The sequence below is a fragment of the Natator depressus genome, chromosome 8 (genome assembly GCF_965152275.1).
Source record: "Natator depressus isolate rNatDep1 chromosome 8, rNatDep2.hap1, whole genome shotgun sequence".
NCBI classification, from domain to species: domain Eukaryota; kingdom Metazoa; phylum Chordata; order Testudines; family Cheloniidae; genus Natator; species Natator depressus.
In genome coordinates this window covers 9,717,512-9,742,986 of record NC_134241.1, presented here as the reverse complement: position 1 = coordinate 9,742,986, position 25,475 = coordinate 9,717,512, and the positions used below count along the sequence as shown (strand labels likewise).

General features: G+C 44.5%; 1 protein-coding gene across 5 annotated transcripts in view; it reads right to left on the bottom strand.

Annotated features, from left to right (window-relative positions):
- Positions 1–25,475, bottom strand: part of KLHL3 (kelch like family member 3) — a 65,527-nt gene that overhangs the window by 21,504 nt on the left and 18,548 nt on the right. For all 5 annotated transcript variants that reach the window (XM_074960396.1, XM_074960398.1, XM_074960399.1 and 2 more), the window contains 5 exons: positions 22,125–22,246; positions 13,093–13,255; positions 8,140–8,249; positions 1,780–1,896; positions 64–213 (listed from right to left, as the gene is read on the bottom strand). In XM_074960396.1, the coding sequence (XP_074816497.1) occupies positions 64–213; positions 1,780–1,896; positions 8,140–8,249; positions 13,093–13,255; positions 22,125–22,246 (662 nt within the window). The remainder of the gene's footprint in view (positions 1–63; positions 214–1,779; positions 1,897–8,139; positions 8,250–13,092; positions 13,256–22,124; positions 22,247–25,475) is intronic.

Below are 25,475 nucleotides of genomic sequence, written 5' to 3'. Positions count from 1 at the left end.
AAAAAAAAAAGACCTACATTTTCCCTTCTAAGTTTCTCTATTTTGGAAGAGAATTTATCTTACCTTTGGCAGGCTAACTGGAGTCCTTGGTTTTGTTCTAGGATTCTTTATCAATTGCCTTTGATCCAGAGGAAGCAAGTGATATTTCATGGCCTCAATAAGGAAGTCTTTACACGTGTTGTTATTCTTGATTAAAGCTTCTTCTTCAACTGTCTGGGAATGCCAATAAAGATTATTTGAATGGATGTATTTCACTAGGGAGTTTTCAGAGAAAATATAGGGAAAAGATTGGGATTTTTTTGTAAAGGTACCACAGTGAGAAAGATAGAATAGCTGCAACATCAGTAGGCAGTATTCTGAGTCCTCAGTAAGGACCTGCTAAGGCACACAATATTTACTTCCAAGTTTGCTCTCTTTCTTACCAGATCTTTAAAGATCTATTTATGCAGGTCTGTCTGTTCTGAAGTCATAACTGCATCCAAACAATGAGGGTTGCTTTCATCCTCATTTTGGAAACTAAATCCTCTCTGCAGAAAGGCACGGATTTTCCTGAAGGGACAGGAATCACTTTGCACCCAGTTCAAACATGAGGATTGGCATTTTACACCAATAGTGCAGCTTCTGGCTGGGGAAAGTGGAGTCCTGCACCCTGACCATCACTTACATCACGCCCAAACAGTTGAGCTGTATACAGAGGGAGGCTTGGGGGATAGTGAGGGTGGGGAGGCTTTAGCTGGTTTTATGTCAAAAGCCTAACACATAGCAACCACAGCTTGTTTTACTGTTGCCCCTTCTCCCAACACCTGTGTCCTGTTCTGACACCAGCCCTCCCTCTCTGCCAAGCAGTAGCAGACTTCTGGGGCCTTGCAGGTCAGCTTCTCAGTAAAGGAGAAATCAGTGGTGAAGAGTCTGGCTCTATTCTATGTTTAACTTATTCATCCAAATACACCAGTCCTGGTACAGAGATGGTCCAACAGCATGCAGGCTGATCTTTTCTTTCAGGAAATTCAGCCCAGCACCAGTGCTTAATAGCTCTGATCGAAGTAGCATGCTAAAAATAGAGAACAGCCATGGTGACAAGAGGTGGGAAGTGCTAGCTGCCTATGTACATGCCTATGGTGTCGGACAGGTACATACTTGAGGCAGCTAGCCCCTTCCACCACTCATGCCACCACGGCTAAACTATTTTTAGCATGTTAGTTCCATCAGAGCTACCATGGCTGTGTCTCCTCGAGCTGGGAATCACGTCCCCAGCTTGAAGTGCAAATATAAACCTAAAAAAAATATTTTGAAGTGCAAACATAACACCACCCAGAGGACACCTAATAGAACAGCATTTTTGGATTCTGTATGGTCCTGAAGTATACATATTCCCAAAAGCCTCCATCTGGATTATGCAGGAATCCCATGTGCATGGCTCAGCTTCAGAATCAGGCCCTTAATTTAACCAGCTATAAAAACAGGTAAGTGGATGCCTTTTTTAAAAAAAAATACATATTTCCACATTTGTGGCAGTTTTAGGGTGCACATCACTGCCTTTTGCACTGCCGAGTAGAATACAGAACACATTCAGGGAGAAAAAGGTTTTTCAGTCCTTGAATTATCTTTAGATCCCACTCAGTTTGAAGGCACACTGTAAAGTATTGACTCTGGTCTTCGGCCCACCGACTAAGATAAATGCCAAACCACCCACAACAGAAGCACTCGAACAATCAAGTACATAGGCTAAGGATCTACACTCAGTTTTAATGTGAGGATTTTTTTTTAAAATGTACTAACCTGTACAAGATAATCTCTGGGCAAAAGGGGCAGACGAACATGCTCCATTAGTTTAGCCATGTGTTCTAAGCGAGACTCTTTCTCATAATTTATCCAAGATATAACAGCTTCAAAGACCTACGCAGAGAGAGTACAATTAACTATAGAAAAGAGAACGTGCCTTCTCAGCAATCATCAAAGCCAGGGGCTTAGTGATCTAAGCATCAGGTTTGCAGTATCTAAAGAAATAAATAAAAGATGCACCAGGGATAAGAGCTCTAGCAGGTAATAATGCAGAAAGACAGATAAAGATGCACAATGCTGCATATATGCAGAGCACAAACATTTCCCCAAGCTTTGGTCATGTGTGTCAAGAGAACAGGGCTGCACACTTTGATAAATCCTCTGTTTCATCATTAGATGATCAATGACATTCTCAAAGCGAAGCAGGTCACCCAGACCAGCACGCACCTCTGTTACGTTAGGTATTGGAATGAAGACAAAATGTAATTAGTCTTTCAGCATTCATGCAGGGCATTATTCGTAAAAACAACACACAAGGATTTATTATTTGTAATACGCAAAAGATCAGGCAGATCAGCTTCACACATGTTTTGGGATCACATGCTAATTCGGTGCTTAAAATCAGATTTAAATCCCTTCATCACCTCCTTCCAAAACTTGAAAACAACTATGGAAAATGCTCACAACGTGTGCAGTGAAATCCCTAATATTTTGACACTTGTTCCAGTTCTTAAATTTCACCCTCCTCTGATAACTGAAACAAGGCAGTGCAGCTAAATATATCCAAACACCACCAAAAAAAACCCTGTGCTTCCAGGAGGGAAAGAAGGGGCTGTTGGAAATTTGGTGAAGAAGCCTGGTCTGAGCACAATTCCAGCTTCATTTCCAGATCAAACAGGTTCAGATCTGCGGCCAAACTTTCGGCCCAGAACAAACTGTAAATAGACAGACACTTTGTATAGCAGTAGCTGCAGTGGAGAGTACGCCACAGAACAAACAAACACACAGAATCCTGGAAGAATATGCATGCTGTGATGTATTAAAAAAATAAAAATAATAACTCAACTGATGGGTAGAGAGTGGTGTTTGGTGAAGTATCTAAGAGCATTTCATTCTGCCCATATTGTTCAACATTTGGTTAACAAAGACCAGTTAGTAAAGGCCCATCCACAAAGGAGTTGAAACCACAACAGCTACAATCCTAGTGTAGACAGGGACTAAAGACCTATCAAGAAACGTAAAAGGCATTCCAGAGAAAACCTGCAGAGTAGGGAAAGGGGGCAGGGCAGTTGGAGATATTACGTAATACAATCCAGATCCTTGCAACAGGATGACTGACAGACAATTCCCATGTTCCCACGAAGCCAGAATTGTGAAATTTGGCACTTATTCACTGTGGGCCTCTACGTACATGTGAAATATCCCAGTGCTGACCTTTGCCCTTCCCATCAATGGTTACCAAAATATCCTCCCTCTCTCTAAGAGATTTCAAGTGTATCCCTTACATCTAGCATCTTGGAGTCTGGCATATTCACTCAGAGTTATGAGTACATGCCTTCCAGTTTTGACCTTTCCAGGCAGTCACCAAATCATCAGTCCCACAATTTACGAGTATCTTAGTTTCTTCTGGGAGGCAGCCACGTTAAGTCCAAGGCCTCCAGTTTGGAGAAATTAAAGTCATGTGATGGCACCAGTTCTACTGGTCATAGTTTAGTCCAAAATAGTTGATGGCTATCTCAAGACATCCAAAATAAGATCAAAGAACACTGCTGGTGTTGTGTGGAGGAAGTTTATACTGATGCTATCCGTGCTATACCTACTCTGTGGATAAACGGGAAAATTCAAACTCACAAGGTGTACCTCTGGTACCTTCCAACAGCACCTAATTCAATTTTTAACAGAGGAAAAATCTTAGTCCAAAACCCCAACTTCTTTTATTTCAAAAGTTGTGTCAGTTTCCACATGTTTCCACTGTTCTGCAGAATTATAATTGTTACCAGGTTCCAATCAGTTTTTGCATTTCAGTGCACGACTCTACTCACCATCCAGAGCATTTCACAGCTGACCCAACAGAATCTGAATGGCCATGACCCTTCCACTGTTTGCAACACCCCTGTGACTTTGAGAGAGTGCTTTCCAGCTACACACCACAGAGAACCTGGATGTGAGAAAGCCAATCTTTTCCATTCTGTTCAGTGAGAGCCACCTACCCAAACCAAGGTGCTGCTCTCGAGTTCAGGAGAAGGGGAGCTCTGACTTGCTGAGTAATGAACGAAGTGTAGGAAGAGACTGGGACTTCCTGAAAAGCTCTTATACAAGTTTGGAATATCACCTCTGTGCACACTGCCCGAGAGAAGACAGAATGAGCCTTCGTGTTTTCCCATACAGAAATCTCTGATGACCTCAGATTCTGAGAAGTTCTGCACCAGCTTCCGTAGTGTGGCATGGGGTGCAGGTCCATTGAGGATTGGGCTCAAAGCCCTGGGTTATATTTATTAGGTTTAAGTGATGGATCAATAAGCAAATTTTAGCCCGAGACGTAGGCGATTTGGGTTCAATCCCCTGTTCTGTCACAGACTCCCTCTGGGTCTGGCTACACAGAACTTTGGCGTGAGTGAGCAGGCTTCCCAGCCCAGGTCTAGGGATGGGGGCAGGCTTCAGGATCCAAGCGCTAGCATGAGCCACAACACCAAAGCCCTGTCCATACAGCTATTTTTAGAGCACTGGCGCGAGCCCTGCTAACCCAAGTCTGTCAGCCCAGGCTGGGAGACCCGCTCCCACTTGCTCCAAAATGCTGTGTAGACGTACCCTGTGTGACCTTAGTCTCTGCCTCAGTCCTCCCCACTCTGTAAATTGGGGATAAGAGCACTTCCTTAACTCACATGGGTGTTGTGAGGATCAATACATCAATCATTGGTAGGCACGCAGAAATGGGGGGCTGGGTTACCACTTCTGCAGGTTACTGCTAAATTCCAGTTTCATGCACGGTTAGCTCCTAGTTTTTATATGTCTGAACAAACTTGATTTTGTAAAAAAACGGTCCCTCTTTCTATGTCTGATGTCTGCAGTTAAAGAAGCAATGAAGTAAGGAGAGAGAGATGCACCCAGGTACAGCAGAGGTACTAAGAGGACAACCCTTCAAGCTGACCACATGTATACAAACAAGACAGATAACTTGGTGACAGGAATATTCCAAAAGCAATGCCTCCCAATGCCCTGTTACAGTTTGGGCCTACAGGTATCTGACTATAACGTGTCCATCTATTCTGGAAGATGGAACGTACTGCTTCCTTAGTTCCGTTATACACAGAAGACACATCAAGAATAAGCATTTCAACTTATTTCTTTACCCATGAAGAGTTTAACCTACTTTAAAAGTGAGCACTTCTCAAAATCTGGTTATGACAATTTAGCCCTATGCCGTTTTAAACATTTGTCTACTTACTCCATCAAATTATTTTTTAAAATAATCAGCTACACCAGGGGTTCTCAAACTGGGGGTCGGGACCCCTCAGAGGATCGCGAGGTTATTACGTGGGGGGTCACGAGCTGTCAGCCTCCACTCCAAACCCCGCTTGGCCTCCAGCATTTCTAATGGTATTAAATATATTAAAAAGTGTTTTTAATTTATAAGGGGGGATCGCACTCAGAGGCTTGCTATGTGAAAGGGGTCACCAGTACAAAAGTCTGAGAACCACTGCGCTACACAATGAGAACATCGGAAGAGATGAATATGCAAGGTCAGAGAAATTTTACTGCCTATAATACCGACGTTTACATGAGCTATTGGACTATTCTATCAATATGACCTGAATTTTTGGAATTTTCTTTGGATGCCAGAACATATCCTGCGTGTCTACATTAATCCCATTCTTTTTGCATCTCTAGCCTGTTATTAATTTCTGTTGTTTTGAATGTGAGGCTTCAGCTTACATTTTCTTTTACAGTCTTGCACGCTTACTTCAAAACCTACCAACAAAATTATGTTTTCAACTGTATGAAGTCCAGAAGAGAAGAGTGGAAGCTCGGCTTTCCATATCGTGGGAACACGGACAGTAAAGGCTATTTATTAACACAACAGATGTGTCAACACAGTAGTGCGAAGAGCTAGTAAAACCCTGTGCAAGCTGCTCTACACAAGCAGAGCAAATTTGTGGCAAAATCATACGTACAGGATGAGAGTTTGCTTTTCCCTTTTAACTTTCTGATGACAAATTCATTACGCATCTATAGCTCAGATTTTGCATGTGAGTGAGCTAGGATGACCAGTGTCCGGTTTTCAACCGAAACACCGGGTCGAAAAGGGACTCTGGTGGCTCCAGTCCCATTAAAGGTCCGGTCGGCAGTGCTGTGGTACTAAGGCAGGTCCCTACCTGTCCTGGCACCGTGCTGTGCTCTGGAAGCAGCCAATGGGAGCTGGGGGCGGGGTGTCTGCAGCAGGTGAGAGCAGCATGCAGAGCCTACTGCCCCCCCGCCTACTAGTGTCAGATCTGCTGGCTGCTTCTGGGGTGTGCGCAATGCAGTGTCAGGACACGCTGACCAGGAGCCGCCCGAGGTAAGCCCTGCCCCGCTGAGCCAAGAGCCCTTACCCCCCGCAGCATCCCAACCCAGCCCAGAGCCCCCTCCTACACCCTGAACCCCTCATCCCTGGCCTCACCCCAGAGCCCTCACCCCCCTCCTGCCTCAACCCGCAGCCCCCTCCCACACTCCAAATCCCTGGGCCCCATCTCCCAGCCTGGAGCCCCCTCCTGCACCTCAAACCCCTCATCCCCGGCCCCACTCTGGAGCCCGCACCCCTTCACGCACCCCCAAGCCCTTGCCCCAGCTCAGTGAAAGTGAGTGAGGGTAGGGGAGAGTGAGCCACCAAGGGAGGGGGAATATAGTGAGTGGGGGCAGGGCCTCGGGGAAGAGGCAGAGCTAGGGTGTTCGGTTTTGTGCCATTTGGCAACCCTAGAGTGAGCTGGTCATGTCAGTGTGATAAACTACAATATCATGTTCTGGTGACAATCAATCTATCATTTTAGGTGCTTATCTGGCCCCTATTTCCATAAAATCTGAGCACCTCACAATCTGTGTGATGTCTTCATCCCCACAACCCCCCTGTGAGGCAGGGCAGTGCTATTCTCCCCATTGTAATTGTACACATGTGGAACTGAGGCACACAGGCTACGTGACTTGCTCAAAGTGAGACAGGAAAACTTGAGGTGGAGGGAGTAATTGAACCCACCTCTCCCAAATCCCAGGCTAGTTCCCTAACCACTGGGCTATTCTTCCCTCCAGCTATTTCATCTGCATTGACCAATAAGTAGGGCCATACCAAATTCACAGCCATGAAAAACATGTCCCAGACCGTGAAATCTGGTCTTTTAGGTGCCTTTACCCCATACTATACAGATTTCACGGGGAGACCAGCGTTTCTCAAATTGGGGATCCTGACCCAAAAGGGAGATGCTGGGGGTTGGCAAGGTTATTTTAGGGGTTTGCAGTATTGCCGCCCTTATTTCTGCACTGCCTTCAAAGCTGGGTGGCTGGAGAGCAGTGGCTGGGGGCCAGGCGGCCAGCTCTGAAGGCGGCGCCCCGTCAGCAGCAGTGCAGAAGTAAGGGTAGCAGTACTGCTAATCCCCCTACAATAACCTTGCAACCCCCCCCCCCAACACACACACACACAACTCCTTTTTGGGTCAGGACCCCTACAATTACAACACCTTGAAATTTCAGATTTAAATAGCTGAACTCATGAAATTTACAATTTTTAAAAATCCTATGACCAAGAAATTGACCAAAATGGACAGTGAATTTGGTAGGGCCTTACCAATAGGGTACGGTGCCTGACATGCCAAACTTCCAAATGGCACCAGCCACCATTATTTTTCTTTTAAAACAAAACAAAACCCTGCCAGAAAAAAGCATTTCCTTATTTCCTCCTAATAGTGGACCTCTCCTCCCCGAATTACCCAGTTCTGAATTGCAGAACATGCAACCTCCCATCCAGGACCAGTGAAAGGCCTAAGGTCAGATATCTCATGATGCTTTGGGTTTAGAAGACGAGCTTTATATTTGTGGAAGAGAGAGATTCCTGTTTTCCAAAGAGAAACAGAATTTCCTTCTTACCCTGGGAGGAGATGGATAAAACACTTTTTATAGTCAAGACTTTATGTAGAGAAAATTGTGATAGAACATGTTGATGGAGTTCTAGAATTTTTATTAGTTATAAATTTTCTCTCCTTTTGAGACGTGGAGACCCCTATTGGAAAAAGGGCTCGAAGACAGCATAACATGAGACCAGTTACCAATAAAATGGCTAAAAACTCAAAACATTCCCGAACAGATTCTCTATTACTACATAACTTACTGTACCTTTTCTTCTGAAGACACAGTGAGCTTGTCACTTGAAATTAAACTGCAAACCTGGTCCAGACTAAGGCTAAGAAATTCTTCCCCTAGCATCACCTCGGGAAAGTGCTGCTCTGTTCAAAAAATCAAAGGTTGGAAAGGAAAATTATAATGAAATCCATGCTTTCAGTCAACAGAAGGACTACAGTGTTCAGAGAATTGTTACTATTACAGCAATGGCCCAAGACAAATATGATTACACTGGAATCAAAATGCTGTATAGACTAGAAAATATTCTCAGAGCAGGTTAAAGCAACCTGATGTTATTTGAAATGCTGCCCCAGAGATTCATTCACTAATTGCAATAAATCATAAAATGGGATAAATAAAACTCTGTAGTGTTGCTAAGTATTTTTCTTCAATGGCAAGTATAATTACCAATGGCAATTCAGAAAGAAGAGCTCGTTTCCCGACCAATAGATAACCTGCAACCATGCCACCTCTGGATGTGACCCTTGTCTGCTCTCGCAAGCTAAGCGGCATTAGATTTGTTCTGTACTTGGATGAGACACCCCCAGAAGAAAACCACACGGTGAGGCAGGAAGTGGTGCTGGCGAGTCAGTAGGTGAGACTTAGAGTCACTAAGGCCAGCACTGTTCTAAGGAATGCTGTGTTGTTAGCTTTCAGAGATGTTGAATGGAGGCTCTGAACGTTGCCAGTTATTAAACCAAAAAACCCTGACACTGACTTGAATCATTTCAACAAGACTGGCAGTCAGCATTGTTGTGTATAACCCAGCGGCGGTCTGACAGCCACACGGGAAGTGAAGAATTACACAGAATTACACTGCTGAAATTTCAGGCAGCTTGGGGTGATTAAATAGAGCATGGAGAGTCATCAGCCTCCCGTCTCCACTCCTAGGCCTTCCATAACCTCCAACTCATCAATATCCCAGGCATCTCAACAGCTGTCAGCCACACTCCACCCTGACCCCTCTCTTGTGTCACCCACCCCCTGTTTCACTAACCCCTACTCCCCCCCACCCCCCGACACCTAATACTTCCATCTTCCTCTCCTGCTCCAGCAAGCCAAATGCCCAGGGTCAAAATCACTCCTAACAGTAACTCCAGTCTGTCGGCTGGTCTCTACCTCCACCACCTTTCCTGACCACTGACCTCCCCTGTCCCTGCCCTCACCCCCATCACTCTCTTCCGCCTACTTAACCTTTTACTGTCCTCAGGCTCCGTCATCACTAAGTATAAACCTAGTCTCCCCCATCCTCAAAATTCTGACTACAGACCCCACCAACTACCTATCCATCTACCTACCCCACCCCTTCCTCTAAACTCATAGGATCCACCCTGGCCTAAGTCCCTTTCCACCATCTCCAACTCCCGCCATTCTGACTTTGAGAGGCACTGTATAAAAATACTAAAATATTTGTGTGTCACAAATAATCAGACAGGGAGCAATCTCCCTGGCAGCAACACAGTTCTGAAAGAGCTCTTCAGATCTGACAGCGCTTTCCATTACATATTAAAGCTTAACGAAGGGCACAGGTCCATATAATTAAAGAATTGGACATTTGTTGTCTAAAAAGGCTGAGATCTGTTTGCAGACACTTTTATTGCTGGACAAATATCCGTACTACTGCTCTCTTTTATACAGCCCAATCCATTATTATAATGTTTCGCAGAAGAGTTGGTGCTTTATGTTATTATGTAAATCAATGGGATTTGTATATATCCCATCATGCATGTGGTATTTTAAAGGACAGAATTAAGACAGCCGCTGCCCCTAGGCACTTACAGTCTCACCTAACACTTGTACAGCCCCATTTATCTTTCAGCTGAAATATGACAACATGAATCTTTAAGCTTGGGGAGTCTCTTTGGAGCAGCGACTTTCAAGGCCTAATCCTTTCAGCACTGAGAAATCCAGCCATGAGCACCGAGGTGAGCTCATTGGGGCGAGGGCCACATCTTGCGTTCTGTTCCGTACTGCACTCACGGTGCTGTGTGGGTTAAATGACAGCAAACAGGTGGCAATGCCTTCCCTTACATTTCCTCCCCTTCCGCTCGCTCCGCCCTTGCTGTCTTCTAGGAAACGGCCATCACAAAGGACTATTACTCCAGCTAACATGGCAAACTCTCTGGCTGAACTCAGACATTAACAGGCCCGATTCTCACTGACACTTTACAGAACACTCTGACTGCATAAGGGTGGAGGTACATTACAATCAGCACCCGCTTTAGGGTACCTTCACATGAATGGCTTTAGCGTAAATGAGAATTAGGCCCTGACATGTTGTGCCTATGCCAGCGGACAGTACAAGACTCCATCCAGCACAATGCATGTGCTCTGGGTAATGCAATCTACGGTTCAGCCAAGACAGTTCAGGTATTGGACAGCAGACAATGAATATTTCATTCCTTGCTATTTGTTACAAGCATGTAAAATATGTTCTGATTTTACACATTTAACAGCGTCTGCCCTCTCATATAAAGAAGACTACTTCACCTGCCTAAATTATCCATTGTTTAAAATTAAGCTTTTTTAAACGAGGCATTTTCGAGTAACTGAGCTCATGAAATCCTTGGGGTCTCCCTCAGATTTCTGGCTTGGCTTAATGCTGTTACATAAACAACTCAAAGAATTTTAATGGCATTTGTATTAATGGAGTTTCATTAACGTTATACAGGCTATTGTATTAATAGGGACTCATGAAGACCAATAAAGCAACTGCCAAACAACCAAATAAATATATACAGAACGCACTGCTTGTTAGGTTAAAGATTAACCAGGGTCCTGGAAGCAAGGATAATGAGGTATTACAAGCAAACCCTTACACAATAAACCATCCCTTTCAGAGTATGTTTTTCTCCAGGGAATAATGCAACAAGGGAGGCTGAAAGGTTTTGCCTGGATTTGAGGGAGAATGCCGGAGAATTTGGTGGCCACCCGATTTTTTTGTTGCGAAAGAGCCTACTCACCATACGATTAAAAACCATAAATGCCAGGCAAAATGTCGCAGAGGAGAGGAAGCGTGAACGCGGAGCCTGATCGGGGAAGGACTTGGAGACTAGCCCTGCTTTGCCTACACAAAGCACAGCACAGCAGGCAAAAGCTCAGAAGCAAATCTGCTGGAGAAAGGAGGGCGCGGGGAAGTTAAGAGCATGGAGAATTCTCACTCGGGTCCACTTGGGTTTCTACCTTGGGCACCAGCTAACAGATACAGGAACAAATCTCCTGGACGACGTAGGCAGGCAGAAAGCAAGCAGAGAGTATAAAGAGACGTCATTGAGGAATCGGTATTATGCAATAGGTTATTATCCAATTAAGTCAGCCATTAAATTGAAGAGGCATTTCCTCCATGGATGTCAGTTGTCATAGTTCCTGCAAAGTCAGTGGAACAATGACAAGGTACACCAGCTCAGGATGTGTCCCTAAACCTGTTTGCCTAGACAAGTGCTCCTAGAATGCACATCAAACTAGTGCAGGTTTGTTGTGGTTGGATACCAGCTGCCAAACAAGAGGAATTCAGACTGCTCCATCAACATGGCTGACACTGCTGAGTAACTAGCCAAAGGGCCTTGATAGCACAACGCAGCTAGCATTCCTCATCCAAAGGCCACCAAAAGAGCGTCTGGTGTGTCCTGGGACCATATAAGTTGAAATTAGCTGAGGTGGAGCAGAAGGACAGTGTTTGGCACAGACAAAGCCTGGCACACTCTGAACGATCCGTCCGTAGCAGCTGGCCTGGTTGCAAATAGTGGCAACCTCTCTGTCCAAGCTCTATTACAAGTCTTGGAGATTAATGCCATCAGGCGTTACCCAGAACATGGACGTTAACTTCTGGTACCGCTTGGTATATTGGAACTCGCCAAAGTCAGGGAGGCTTTGAGAGTGACTGAGCGCCCTATGGTGCAGCTGCAAACGAGAAGAGCAGCTTTGTAACTAGACTAACTACCATCTAAGTAGAAAATGTTCTAAGTGACTGAGCACCTTGCATTAGGGTTTGGCTTTTAGCTGTCCAGATACTCAGCCTTCTCTTGGCTCATTTAGATTAAAAAGAGTCCTTGGTACATAACATGATGCCCAATATGACTAGACAGATTTGAGCTCATGCGGTCTGTAAGAGAACTGTTGCAAGTAGTATCAAGAAATAAATAAAGTAAATTCACAAGTGCCCATTGTGATCAATGAATGGTTGCTGCCTAACGTTGCTTCCAAGTATAAAACAAAAACAAAACCACCTCTCCTTGTCCCCCCGGCAAATTCTCATCTTAAGTGTAAAATGTATCTGCAGAATATAGATCAAATGTATTAAGAGACTGAACTAAGGATTGTGTTCTTTATTACACTGCAGTGTCTGAGGTGCGGTACAGAGAGACAGAAAGACAAGATACTGGCACATCGAAGATGAGTAAACATGCTTTTCAGTTAGCTTATGGATAAATATTTGAGAAAACTATGAGAGCAACTTCCCCCTTGTCGGTCATAGTAACGTAAATCCCCAAAGGGTCAGTCAGAGGAGCCCCACTACAACACGCTTTGAAAGGCTGCACTCCCAGAAGAGGAGCAGGAGAGAAAGAAATTTGATAAGACAAACAGACAAGATATTCAGCCTCTGTTCTAGAGAGTGTTTTTTCCAGAAGAACCACCAAGCTGTATTTCTACTACAGATTTAGGAACACATAAAGGAAATAATTCACCTGACACCCGCCTGCATTTTCCATAACAAATTAAACTAAAGTCCTTCATTTCACCTCCAAAGCTTCCATTATTCTGAAGAGCCTCCGTCTTTTGCAGGACCACCCCACATCAGAGCCCTGCAAAGTCCAATAAAGAAGCCCACTGCATGTTCTTTGGAAACAACATTAAAAGTACGAGTTGCTAATGGCTCCAGCCCCAAGTATCCTTTATACTTGGGCCCAAACTCTAAGTGGCTGGGATGAGCCAGGATGTTTTGCTCACCTGCATATGCATTTGCCTGCTGCAGAAGTTCAGTGCAGGTGTGCACATCTGCAAAGGCTCGAATTCCAAGGCAATTTGTGGGGTGCAGCTGGGACTGGAGAAAATCACAGCAGTTTTGTCTAACATCCATTAATTGCAATAAGCTGGCAGCTGGCAACAAAACCTGAGAGTGGGAAGGAAGCGGGGGGGAGAGGGGGGAGGGAGAAGAGAGAGAAACCAGAGTTAGCACCAGAGGCACCAGTTTCATTCCTGGCATAAACTCACCAGATATTACTCCCCTTCAAAACAACGATGGGTTTCTTGGCTTTTTAGGGGCGGAGGGTGTCGGCGGCAGCACAAGAGGTGCTAAAGATTTAGGAGCATCTATGGACAGAGGTTCCCTCCCCCATGTGGTGACTGGCAAAAGCAGCAACATCTTGGGGCACCCAACAGTGAAGCTCCCCTCCTCACTTCTTCCCCACTGAAGAAGTTGCACAGGCAGGCAGAGGAGAGAGACAGCACAATGAGCCTGCTACAGCCAACCCACCTAAAATCTTCAATTGGTTGACAGTAGGTCCCTCGTGAAGCCTTCGTTCTGGAGAGCATTATATTACTTGCAGGCTTGGGATGGAACTCACACCCCACACATGAACACACAAACATTCCATTATACTTAGGACCCCAACCACCTGGAATCTGAGTTTCCAACCAAAAAAAAAAAATCCTTTTATTTGCAGGTGGGTGCTCTGTACCGGCAAGGAGCTATTAACGTGCTCCACAGCCAGTTTTCGGTTTAAAAGGTTTTTAGGTACAGAACTATTCTCTTGGGGGGCAGCCCTAATACTCGAACAATGACCACATCTTTGCACCCACAAAACTGCAGATGCCACTTATAGGATTTAGATGCTGAAATACTCGACTGCACCCACAAATGAGGTACTTAAGTGTCCAGGCGCTGGAAATCGCACCCACAGAATTGAGAGTGCAAAAAATGGAGGCCGGGATAAACCCAGGATGAGAACTCGGCCTATGGCATTTAGCACTGTTCATCTGTGAGAGAAAATGCCTTCAGAGCTCCTGGACAGGAAGTCAGACATAAAGCCAGGCTGGACACTGCAGCCGTCACTTCAGCTTGTTACGTTTCTTTTCTCTTGTCTTTTGCCAGCGCACTGCGATCAGTTTTTTGAGTCCATGTTTTCATAACTCTGGCTAGTGCCGAGAACTCGTTCTTAATGGGATTTCAAAATATGTCACCAACTTCTAAATTATTTCTGATCAGGGGAAACAGATGCCTGTTAAAAAAGCTTACCTTACTGCAGCTCATGTTGGTAAGAAGCAAAAATGTTTTTTTCCCCAAGCCTCCCCCTCCCCCATACATCTCAGCAGAATAGCACTAAACCGGCAACCTGCCCTTAGGTACATTCTAAGCCACTGATCCATTCCAAGAAAAAAAATCGAATCCAGTTGGATTACATGTTAATATTACCAAGCAGTAACTTTCACAGACAGCTACAACCCCAACAGGCAACAATAAAACAAAGAAATCAATTAACCCACGGGGCTGTTTCATCCAAACACTTCGATCCCAGGAACAGATTAGTCTGTCTGGTTGATTCAGTTAATAAGGCGAGAGCAGTGTTATCTTAACATCTAGCTATGAACAACTTTCTACTTTCTCATTATTCTACTAAAACTGCCTCCTTAGTTCAACGTGGGGGCGTGCACGCAGCTTACATAACCATCCCAAGGAGCGAGATCCTCCCAGGTTCACTACAAGCTGAGGTTACTCCATCTGTAGCAATACATCACAGCTTCCGAATGTACTGTCCTGAGCAAGCTGAGTGAGAGGATTTCCTTCTGTGTTTTGGGATAAAATCTGCATGAAAGAGGCCATCCATAATAAAGCTATACTGTTCTGGGTTACAAATGCACAACAAAGCCACATAAACTTCCCAGAACCCCTCCTATTATAGCACTGGGCACGTAACGGGTAAAGTGTACTTTACTCTGAGTAGTGGAACAATTCCCCAGGACATAAGCATTTGGCCTGCTGCATGGAAAAGAGGCATCATTACCTAATGCTTAAAGAGAAAGAGAGAGAGAGAGAGAGAGAGAGAGAGAGAGAGAGAGAGAGAAAAATATAGTGTATCAACAGATAAGTGGGTTGTCACTCTCTCTTTTCTCAGTTGTGTGCTTCTCTACCAGTCTTGTTTTTACCAGAGAACATGAAAACCCAGCTAAGGATATCCGTTAGCACTGTGTATGTTTCCTGTAGAAATAACAGGAGGAAATGCCCTGCCTAATCACATACCCTGGCTAAATCTCAATTCCACTATAATCCACGCAAGTTTTTGCCATCTATTTCAACTGCATCAGAATTTGGCTCTTAATGCTTAAATTCAAGTTGCCGGATGCAATTTAGACAGCAAATGCTAATCTGGTTTCTCAGCTACATCAGCTTCCTGGCTAAAACTTGAGTCTTCCTTTGAAAGTTACATCAAAACCTGTGCTACATTTACTACTGAAATTCTCTATTGGGATGACATATCTGGAATCGGATACATGGTTATAAGCTGCAATATCCAGATCTTGGCAGCTGCTGTAGCTGGTTCTCAGATTCTCGTTTTGCTGAACACTATTTGCAAGGGATTGTATTTTTTTAAATGTTTGGCTGAGCTCACAGCTGGTTTGGGAACAGTTTCTGAACGTCAGAAGGTGTGAACACATTTATATTGATTGCTGCAGTTGAAAGGAAGTATGGCCCAGTGGTTAGGGCACTAGCCTTGGCTGTGGGAGACCTGGGTTCCATTCCATGTTCTGCCAGAGACCTCCTGTGTGATCTCAGGAAAGTCAATTAGGCACAAAGACTGAGTTTATCCTCAGTCATACTGGGATAGTAGCACTGTCCTGTCACACAAGGGTGTTGAGAGCATAAATACATTAAATATTGAGAGTAACTCAGATGCAACAGTAATGAGGGCCAGATAAATATGATAGAAGCAAACAATGAGGTAGACCTAGACAGCCCATTCAGGATACGTTGAGGGGGCAGGTCTGAGTCAAAAGATGTAGATCTGGCATTAACCCTCCCCTGACAAACCACACATCCTCATTAACAAAAGGTACTCTGCATATCAGCAGAGGACTGAAGGCTGCTTCCCGAACAGACATCCTGAAGTGCTGCTGTTTCCCTGAAGCCTCTTCCTGGAAAGTTTTCTACATAGTTTGAGACACAGAAGTACATGGATCCTCCATGTGGAAGGCAGATGAAAACACTGTGCTGTTAGATGAGCAGCTGCCAATGGCACATGGGACAGAGGAAGCTACATTCAGCTTCCTTTGATTTCTCTGGTTTGTCTAAGAGAGAGAATTTGCCTTATTGCCCCGCTCTCCAAATGATGTCCAACCAGCACTAGCAGCTGGGAATGAAGACCAGCTCCCGCATTTAAATGCTTTCCCCAGGGGAAAATACTGCAGCAGCACTGCAGGTGAAATGCTTCCATACGGGTGACCCTGGCACAAACCAAACAGACACCTGGTAACATCTCCGTGTGGAGAAACAAGGAGAGGAACAGCCAGAGAAAAGGAGGGAGAGAAAAAACAGGTGGACATGAAAAAAAAAAGTGCGGAGGCATCAACTCCACTCCCCAAAAATATTCCTTCCCGAACTTTATATTGTAGAATGGCTAACTGTGTCTGTTGGCAAACAGCTGAGAGAGCGTGCAACAAACCACATCAGACTGTGACTGCAAAACCCACACTATAGTTTTTAAGGTGCTACGAGTTTCCGTTCCTTGTCCATCTCCCATCTGACGATACTGGCCTCTAATCCTTCCTAAGGGATTGGGGGGAACCCCAGTTTGGGTCCTGTTAAAACTGAACAGCCACAGCAAAGGGATATTAAGGAGGTCTCTTTGATACTCCATTAGACACAGATGTAAATCAAGAATATCTCCTGTAGCAAGGAGAACACAGATTTTAATCAGACTTCCTTAACACACTGGGCTTGTCCACACTACCGTGCGGGGTCGATCTAAGATACGCAACTTCAGCTATGTGAATAGCTGAAGTTGACAGCTGGCGCTCTCCCGTCGAGTCTGCTTGCACTTCTCGTTGTGGTGGAGTACCGGAGTCGAGGGGAGAGAGTGTTCAGCGGTCAATTTATCACATCTATATAAGATGTGATAAATCGACCCCCACTGGATCGATCGCTGCCCGCAGATCCAGCAGGTAGTGTAGACAAGCCCTATGCTGAAGGACTCTCTCTGCCTCATCCACAGCTTTCCTGTATGCCAAAGTTGTTGTTTAACAACAGTTTCCAGCGTTGCCAGAGATGTGCTGGGTAAAAGGGTGCAATCTCTGAAGGCTCCAAAATGCTGCGGCGTTTACGGGAGGTTTTCAATTACATTTTGCAGACCACATTTATTTGTAAAGGTTTTTAAAAACCAGGAGAGTCCCCAGCTATTTCCCCTCATGCCTTGGATTCTCGGACATTTTTCATTCTACAAACACCACACACACACACTTACTTCATGCAATGAGTGCACAGGGAAGCACTCAAACACAGCATCCTGCACCTAACTGGGAAGGGTTTAATTGTGGGATCAGCTCAATGAGCCCATTCCCAGGGAACCAGTTTATCCTAATGATACTTATTGACAATTACTTGCTCAATTAGGATGGTAATTTCTTGGATGCATGCAGGTAATTAAGCAGCTCTGTTAAGGATCTCTTCCCAGTGACGCGCTGTAGGGGGTCTCTCAGGGGGTCCTGCATTAACGTTCCATCACCAAATGGAATGGAAGATTTTTGGAGTAATATCCCTGCATCTGATGGAGTCACCTCTTCTCTGGGCACTGCCACAGCATCCCTGCCAAAAAAGATTTACCTATCCTTGGAACTCACGAAGACACCTGAAGAGCAACATTTATTTGAGCGGGGAGGTTTTGGTGAAGTCCAGATTGCTCCAGGAATGAGGTATTTTCAGAAGAGTTTCCATGGAGAGGATAATCCCAGCCCCTTTGAGATTCCATGCCCACCCAAAGTTACACAAGCTGGTCACTGTGCAACAAATACAGGACAGGCATTTCCAGAACACGTACCGGATAGAATGCTGCTCTGCCTCCCTCCCTCCCTGGTTCTGTGGTTTTGTTTAAACAGGAACCCAAACAAGTTCCTTTTTACCGTCCCTCGCTCTTCTCTCTGCAACATACACACCCCTAAGGCCAAGGCACAGGCTGAGCGGGACAATTTTTGTGGGAGCCCCATGCTAATGGCACCTCACTGGTCCGGCCCCCGTGAGGCTGACAGAGCTATGTCTCCTTCCAAATATCTGCACTACCATAGGTGTTGGAACCAGGGGTGCTGGTTTGAAGTAGTAACAACCACCCAAATACATGGTTTCCACCTTCAGCACCTCCACCACAAAAATTGTTCCATCACCACAGTGAACTAGTGCTGGCTCAGCAAAGCAGAACTGCTCTAATGCCCCCTTCTGGGCCCATTTATGTTCAAATAAACTCTCATCAAGCTCACAGCACCAGAAGCTTCTTCAGAAACCTGGCAGCACTTTTATTCTCTACCTTGACTTCATCTCCACTAGGGGGAAGTGGCTTTGAGCCTTTGTCAGCAGCTGGCCTTTGCTCCCTGTAACTCTTTACTGAGCCAGCAGCTTAGACATGAGCAATGGAAAGCCACTGGAGAGACATTAATTTCTGCTACAACTTGAAGTCTTCTCTTATCTGGGAAACCCACATAATTGGCATGACAACAGCCTGCCGGAACAGCCAGATTTTCAGGGTTCTACCAAGCCATGTAACTAGAATACACTGGGCAGCAGGCTCTGCTCAGAGGCACACAGGCAGCTTCCAATGAAGCCAAAAGGGGATGTATGTAAGCACCCATGGACTGAACTGGACCCACAATAATCGCAGGTTCCTGCAAATTCCTTGGGGCCAGCTTACACGCACACACCCCATAAAGGGAGGAAAGAACAAAAACTCAGACCACATTACAGCAAGAGGCAGCACGGAGGAAACCCCAGGTGAGGATTTCCTCAGATTGTTGCATGGCAGGGGGATTTTCCCCCAATCCGTTCTCTGTAATGAGCATCAGTATAAAAAAATTCCTCACTCTTTTTTAGTAGATACACCTGAGACGTTAACAGTCTTACTCTTCATCATTCATGCTGTCTGAACTTCTTTGGCTAGCTATACAAAGAGAAAGAGACAAAGAATGATCTCCTTTCTAGAGCCATCACAGGCTCTATGGGAGGAATAGAACTGTTCATTATGTTCTGTAGAATGGTTAAAAAAAGGAGATCAGGGAAAAGGAGATCATTCTCTGTGCATTGCTGTCAGCGTTGAAGAGTAATTTCTATTCTATTGGTTTCAATATAAAATTAAGTTAAATTCTATAAGACATTTCCAAAACAATATCAACTTGGATATTGAAACAGACTAGTCAGTTTCATCTTTGTTTATAATCGGTTTCACTTTCTTTAAGTTAATGCAGTTTCTTGTATTAACATAATTCTGGGCTTTCAAAAGGGAGCAGGGTGATGTTTAAATAAGTCACATGGGGGTGAAGCGGTCTGGGGTTTTTTTTATTTAGATCATGCAAACATCTCTATTCCTATTGGACTTTTCTAGGCCTCTGTCCACTTGGGTTTGAACTAGTTTGACTGCATACATCTTTGAAAGAGTACAGAAAGGGCTCTTACTTCAACTATTTGTTCCACCACAGAGCTTTAAAGCAAAGGCAGTGGTTGGGTTCTATTGGTAAGACACTAGCCTCTGTTCAGTTCCCGTGAGCCAGCGTTTGGCTAGAGGAGACATACAATCTGAACCTCTTGATTTGTACCATAAGACAGACAGACCAGTCTTGGCAATGTGTAAGCTATATCTCTTCACATGAGATGCAAGCTCCTAGAGATTCAGGAGAGAGAACATTTCCCAATACACATTATTTTGGAGCCATCCAAGGCTCTTTTATGTCCCCCATTAATGTTGTATCTGAACACCTCACAATCTTTAACATATTGATCCTTGTAACACCCCTGTGAAGTAGCGAAGTGCTATTTTCCCCGTTTTACAGATGGGGAACTGAGGCAAGAGACTAGGTGATTTGCCCACGGTCAGGCAGGAAGTCAGTGGCAAAATAAACACTCAAACCCTTGTTTCCCCAAGTCCTAAGGGATTGGACAAAGCTAGTGGCCATCTCACTTGCATCAAGAACATCACCACCTGAAGACAGATTCTTAAAGGGCTTCTTGCTGCTCCCTCTAGTCTTGCATTTTCGAATAAAGACAATTTAAAACACACACTGTAGTATTTCCCAGCACACTCTCTCATGCTCATTTTTCACTCCATCCTGTGGAGATGAACTGCGTATGCCTTGTACAATTTCAAAATCATTCAGAAAAGGAAGATGGTTGAAACTAAGGCTATGTCTACACTGCAGCTTATGCCAGCATAATTTATATCGCTCAGGGGTGTGAATAAACCACCCCTCTGAGAGACAGAAGTTATACTAACGTAAGTGCAGGTGTGCACGGTGCTTCTTCCACCAACAAAGTTATGGGCACTCGTGGGGGCTGGAGGAGTTAAGCAGACAGAAGAGCTCTCTCCCATCAGCTTAGAGTGGCTACATCGGAGAGCTTACAGCGGCTGTAAACTCTCTAGTGTAGCCGTGCCTGATGTCTACCATTTTTAAACAAGTAGCAACAACAACTGAAACCAAACCTGTCAGAGATCCCAAAACCCCTCCTGGAATTCAATGACCCACTTCCCACCAGCTGCTCTTTTGCTATAAATACAAATGTAGGCATTGGACACCTTCACTATCTTCCACACAGACACAGGAGAAAAGTAAAAATACCCGCTCCTAAGAATCATGTGTCACCTACAGACTATACTAATCTACTGCACCTGGTCAATGATTCTTCCCCCTGCTGCCAAATAGTTTTGCTTTCCTTGTATTCAGTAACTTCCTCTCTACTCTTGATGGTCCCCTGCCTATTTCCCACTCCACACAACCACCGCTATCAATCTGTGACTCTCTTCTCTTTACAAATAGCTCCCCAAAACAGGACTTTATAACCAAAATTCAATCATATTTGTAATTCTTATTTTGTATTGGCAGGTTCTATATAAAATAACCCTCTCTTCCACCCATCTCAGCTTACTAGTATTCTTTATTATCTGTATAGCATGAATAGAGTACTAAGTGCTTTACAGACTGGTATAAAGGAGCCCAAATCTGCTCCCCCACCAGATTAACACTGGCATTACTCCTTTCAAGATGCACATGATTTATACCAGTGTGAGAGCAGAATCAGACCCAATGTTCTTCCCCCAAAGAGCTTCAAGTCTAGACAGAATACAAAGGAAGGAAGTAGGAACTAGAAGTGGCTATGCAAGCTCTAATTTTAGCTGTAAATTTGCATTCTACTCAAAGCTTCACACAACCCAAATGACTACCCATAAGAACTAAAAACTAATCACCACAGGAGTTTTCTATTGGGACCTGAAGAACCATCATCCCATTTATGCTTGTTTTAGCGTATCTTGACCTTCACCAGACTGACCCGACAAGTTAGCACGGCTTCTTGGAAGGCAAATGCCTAGTCTTATTATATGCAGTGGTGTTGTACTCATGTCAGTTCCAGGATATTAGAGAGATAAGGTGGGTCAGGTAATATCTTTCACTGGATCCACTTCTGTTGGTCAGAGAGACAAGCATGTAAACTCATAAGCTTGTCTCTCTGACCAACAGAAGTGGGTCCAGTAAAAGATATTACCTCACTCACCTTGTCTCTCTCGTCTTATAACAGGAACATGAAATGAAGACTAAATGTAACATGACTTATGTGTGGGGAAAAAGCAGTAAAGTGCCTCAAAACAATACAGAAAAGAAAGGTAGCACGCGCCACACTCTACCCTTCATTTTGTGTAGCCTGCAGGCATCAGTTACGCTGATGGTTCCTCAGTCTGCGATTTAAGCCATGAAGGCTTTTCCCCTTCAGTTTCCAGGAGTTATTGAGCCCAGCTTACCTGCACGTTCTCTTCCGTGACCTCTATTTCAGCTGTATAGATGTAATCAATCAGCTTACTCAGTGTTTGCCCATCGACGTCTTTTATTTCAATCTTCTTTGCTTTACTTTCAGTCATGTCTCCTGAAATTCAGTTCAAATTGGTATTCAATATTTGTTTGCTTTTCTCCTCCCCTCCACCTCAATGCCCCATATGCCCAGTGGAAACTCTCCCTCCACCCCCAATTAAAACACACATTGAAAGCCCTGAACCCAGTCGCTATCCCTGCAGGTCCAGGATGACTGGCAGAAGTCCATTAGTGCCACCTTCTAAACATCAGAGAGCGATATCAGGAGGCAACAAGAGAGACTGCCCTTCACTCAGGGTGTGTGTGCACTGTTTCACAGCCCAAGAACTACAATGGGGGAGAGGTACCCCAAGAACAGCATGCCCAGAACCGGGTGGTCTTCTAGCAGCCTCTTCTCCTGAAGCTTCCAGCATAGTTCTGCAGACTGAAGAGATTGGCCTGGTTCAAATACATTTCCCCATGAGCTGGGTGCTTGGATGAAGCCAATCTCCTGAGATTCACCCAGGCTCAAATGTATATGAGAAAACAATAGGACACAATTAATTACTCTCATACATGGATAAGCACAGAAGATGACAAAGAAGTTGTCCTTTGATAGGCTACAAGAACTAATTATGGGTGAATCTCCGGAGGGCCTCTTCACACAAACTAGGAAACTATGAAAATCTCTGCAGAAATCACCACTGCTTTGCTAGCATTTTTTTTTTTTTTTTGGCCAATGGGGCAGTCCTATCCAGAGGGATAGGCCAAAGGAAATTTAAGGTTAACTTTTTCTTTCTTTCTTTTTTTTTTTTTTTAAATATAAAAAGTGGCAAACAAGAGACTCCATTGGAGGTAAACCAAACCTGTGTCTGCTCAACAGCCTACACATGCATATCCCGGTGTAGCTGACTTTGAGCTTAATTAGAAATGGAGGTGGGAAGGAGGTATATTTCAGTAACAAAAGAAAGCTGTGGGTGTTGCAAGAAAGGATCCCTGAGGCCACCTTTAACGATCAGTTGCAGAAAGTGACATTACACCTCCAGGTTTTCTCAAAATGCTGATGATAAGCCAGGGAAGAAAAACAAATTCCAGCAGCAGAAGTAAAACAATAGAAGAAAACAATTAAGTTAGACAAAGGAGAAATTGAACAACTGTCAGATCTTGTACTGGGATACGAATAATCACAACACTGAGAAATTCGGTCACTCAGTGCTGCTGTGGGATTAAGAGGAGTAGTTCTACACTCATCCTCTGTGAAAAAGAGTTACAGGCTGCATGTATGTAAAGGAAATGTTCAAGTCATCTTTGACATGACATGACAGAACTCCACATGCTCAGAGCACAGCACATGGCCTGGGGTGAGACAGACACACAAAGGCAACCAAGTTTCAACAAAATCCTGACACTGGGAACACCACCTAGCTCTGGCTTCTTCACACAAGTGACATGAACTACACTGTGTGTGAGTAAGAGGAGCAGGACCTGGTCCCTAAGTAAAACCAATAAAGTCTTGCATTGAACTGAATGAATTAAAAAACGCAATGATAAAGATCACGTAAAGGAACCTGGGACATCTTTACAAGCAAAAGACCGACATCTGTGAAGTCAAATCAAATCCCTGGTGGTATTTAAAGCAAGTGGGATTTAAAAAAAAAAAAAAAGAGAGAGAGAGAGAGAGAAGAATTCTCACCACCTGAAGGAAGCGTCCTGAACAAAGGATATTACAGAATGGTCCATAAAAGTCTCCCAGGTGCTATGGTAACACCCTGTACCTGTGCTTCAGAGCAAGCAAAAGACTCAGCACAGACACTGATATGTTTATTGAAAAAAGAGGGGTAGAGGACAGAGTCAGAAGAACTTATGCAGAGATCAATACTCGAATAGCTCAGAGAGACTGATCTGAGATCATCATCATCTCCCTTTGTGGCACTCATAAGACACAGCCAACAAAAAATACATACTGTGTGGGCTCACACGCCCACTCACAAGCTGCTAACGCTGCAGTTTGCATTCTGCTAGATCTCTAGATCGTTATGTTCAGCTCCATAGCCCGGGCAAGCAGAGCTGCAGCGATAGCATCTACCCCTTCCACACTCCAGCAGGTCACTCCAACCTGTTCCACTGGTCAGAAGGCACCACTTTTCACATGCCTGTTTTTCTTCCCAGCCAGGAAACATCTGGACACTATGAGCTGAAAGGGAATGGGGGGCGGGGGAGGGAAGTTAGCAGGATAATAGGAGTGGGTGATAAATGCTTCCATCCAAGTCGAAGCACGCATATTCAGTACAAATATAGCATCTCCTAAGGCATTTTTGGAGGTGTCGGAATGACTGGATGAATTAATTCAGCTCATCCCATACACCCTTTCAAAAAAAAAAAAAAAAAAAAATCCTAAAGTCTTTGACACAACAGAATCAAGCCTTGCTTGCTTCAGATCTTAATTTAAAGCACTGTTATTAATTATTTGTATTAGTACTATACCGACAGACAACAACTGATAACAGGGCCCCACTGTGCTAGGCACTGTGCACATAAGCCAAGCCCTGCTCCAAAGAATCAAAATAGACAAGACAGACAAAGGTAGGAAGGAAAGTGACTTGCCTATGGTCATGCAACAGGTCAGTGTCAAAGCCAGGAGAGCTGGGTTGTGTTCCTGACTCCCAGTCCTGTGCTCTACCCACTGGATCATGCTGCCTTTTGCTGCTGAGTAGACTTTGCAACCACTACTCCCACATCTGCAAGCACTTCTTACGTATACCTTGCACACCCCCTCAATACACATGACTGTCTGTCCTATATACTACAATGCCATTGCTCTTTCTAGCCTGCATTAACTCAGTGGGGGAGTCAGTTCTTCTCTCCCATCTTTGATATTGCCTTGTTCACAGAGCACTGCAGGACGCCCTGCGCCGTATTTCTTGTGCTCCACATGGACACTGTCTGGTTCATAGCTCTAGCTCTTTTTTGTGGGGGGGTTTTTAAACCAAGGATCTGTTCAAACTGCCTGTGAGGAGAATACACGTGTGGCAGAAAACACAACGGCAGCCCTTTCACACACACAAAGAAGAGAGCAGATTCTGAAGTGATGCCGAAGATCTGAAGAGAAGATCTGGATTGCTGCTGACTGCTTCTGTGCTTCCAAAACCCCAAAACACACAATCTGTTCTGCAGTAACGGCCTCAAACATTCCAATCACATCACTGCAGCTTTTGCAGTCATTATTGGAGTGGATCAGGTTTTGTTTTATTTCAAAATGTTGTACATTATAATGACCATCCTTGCAGAACAAAACAAAACCATCA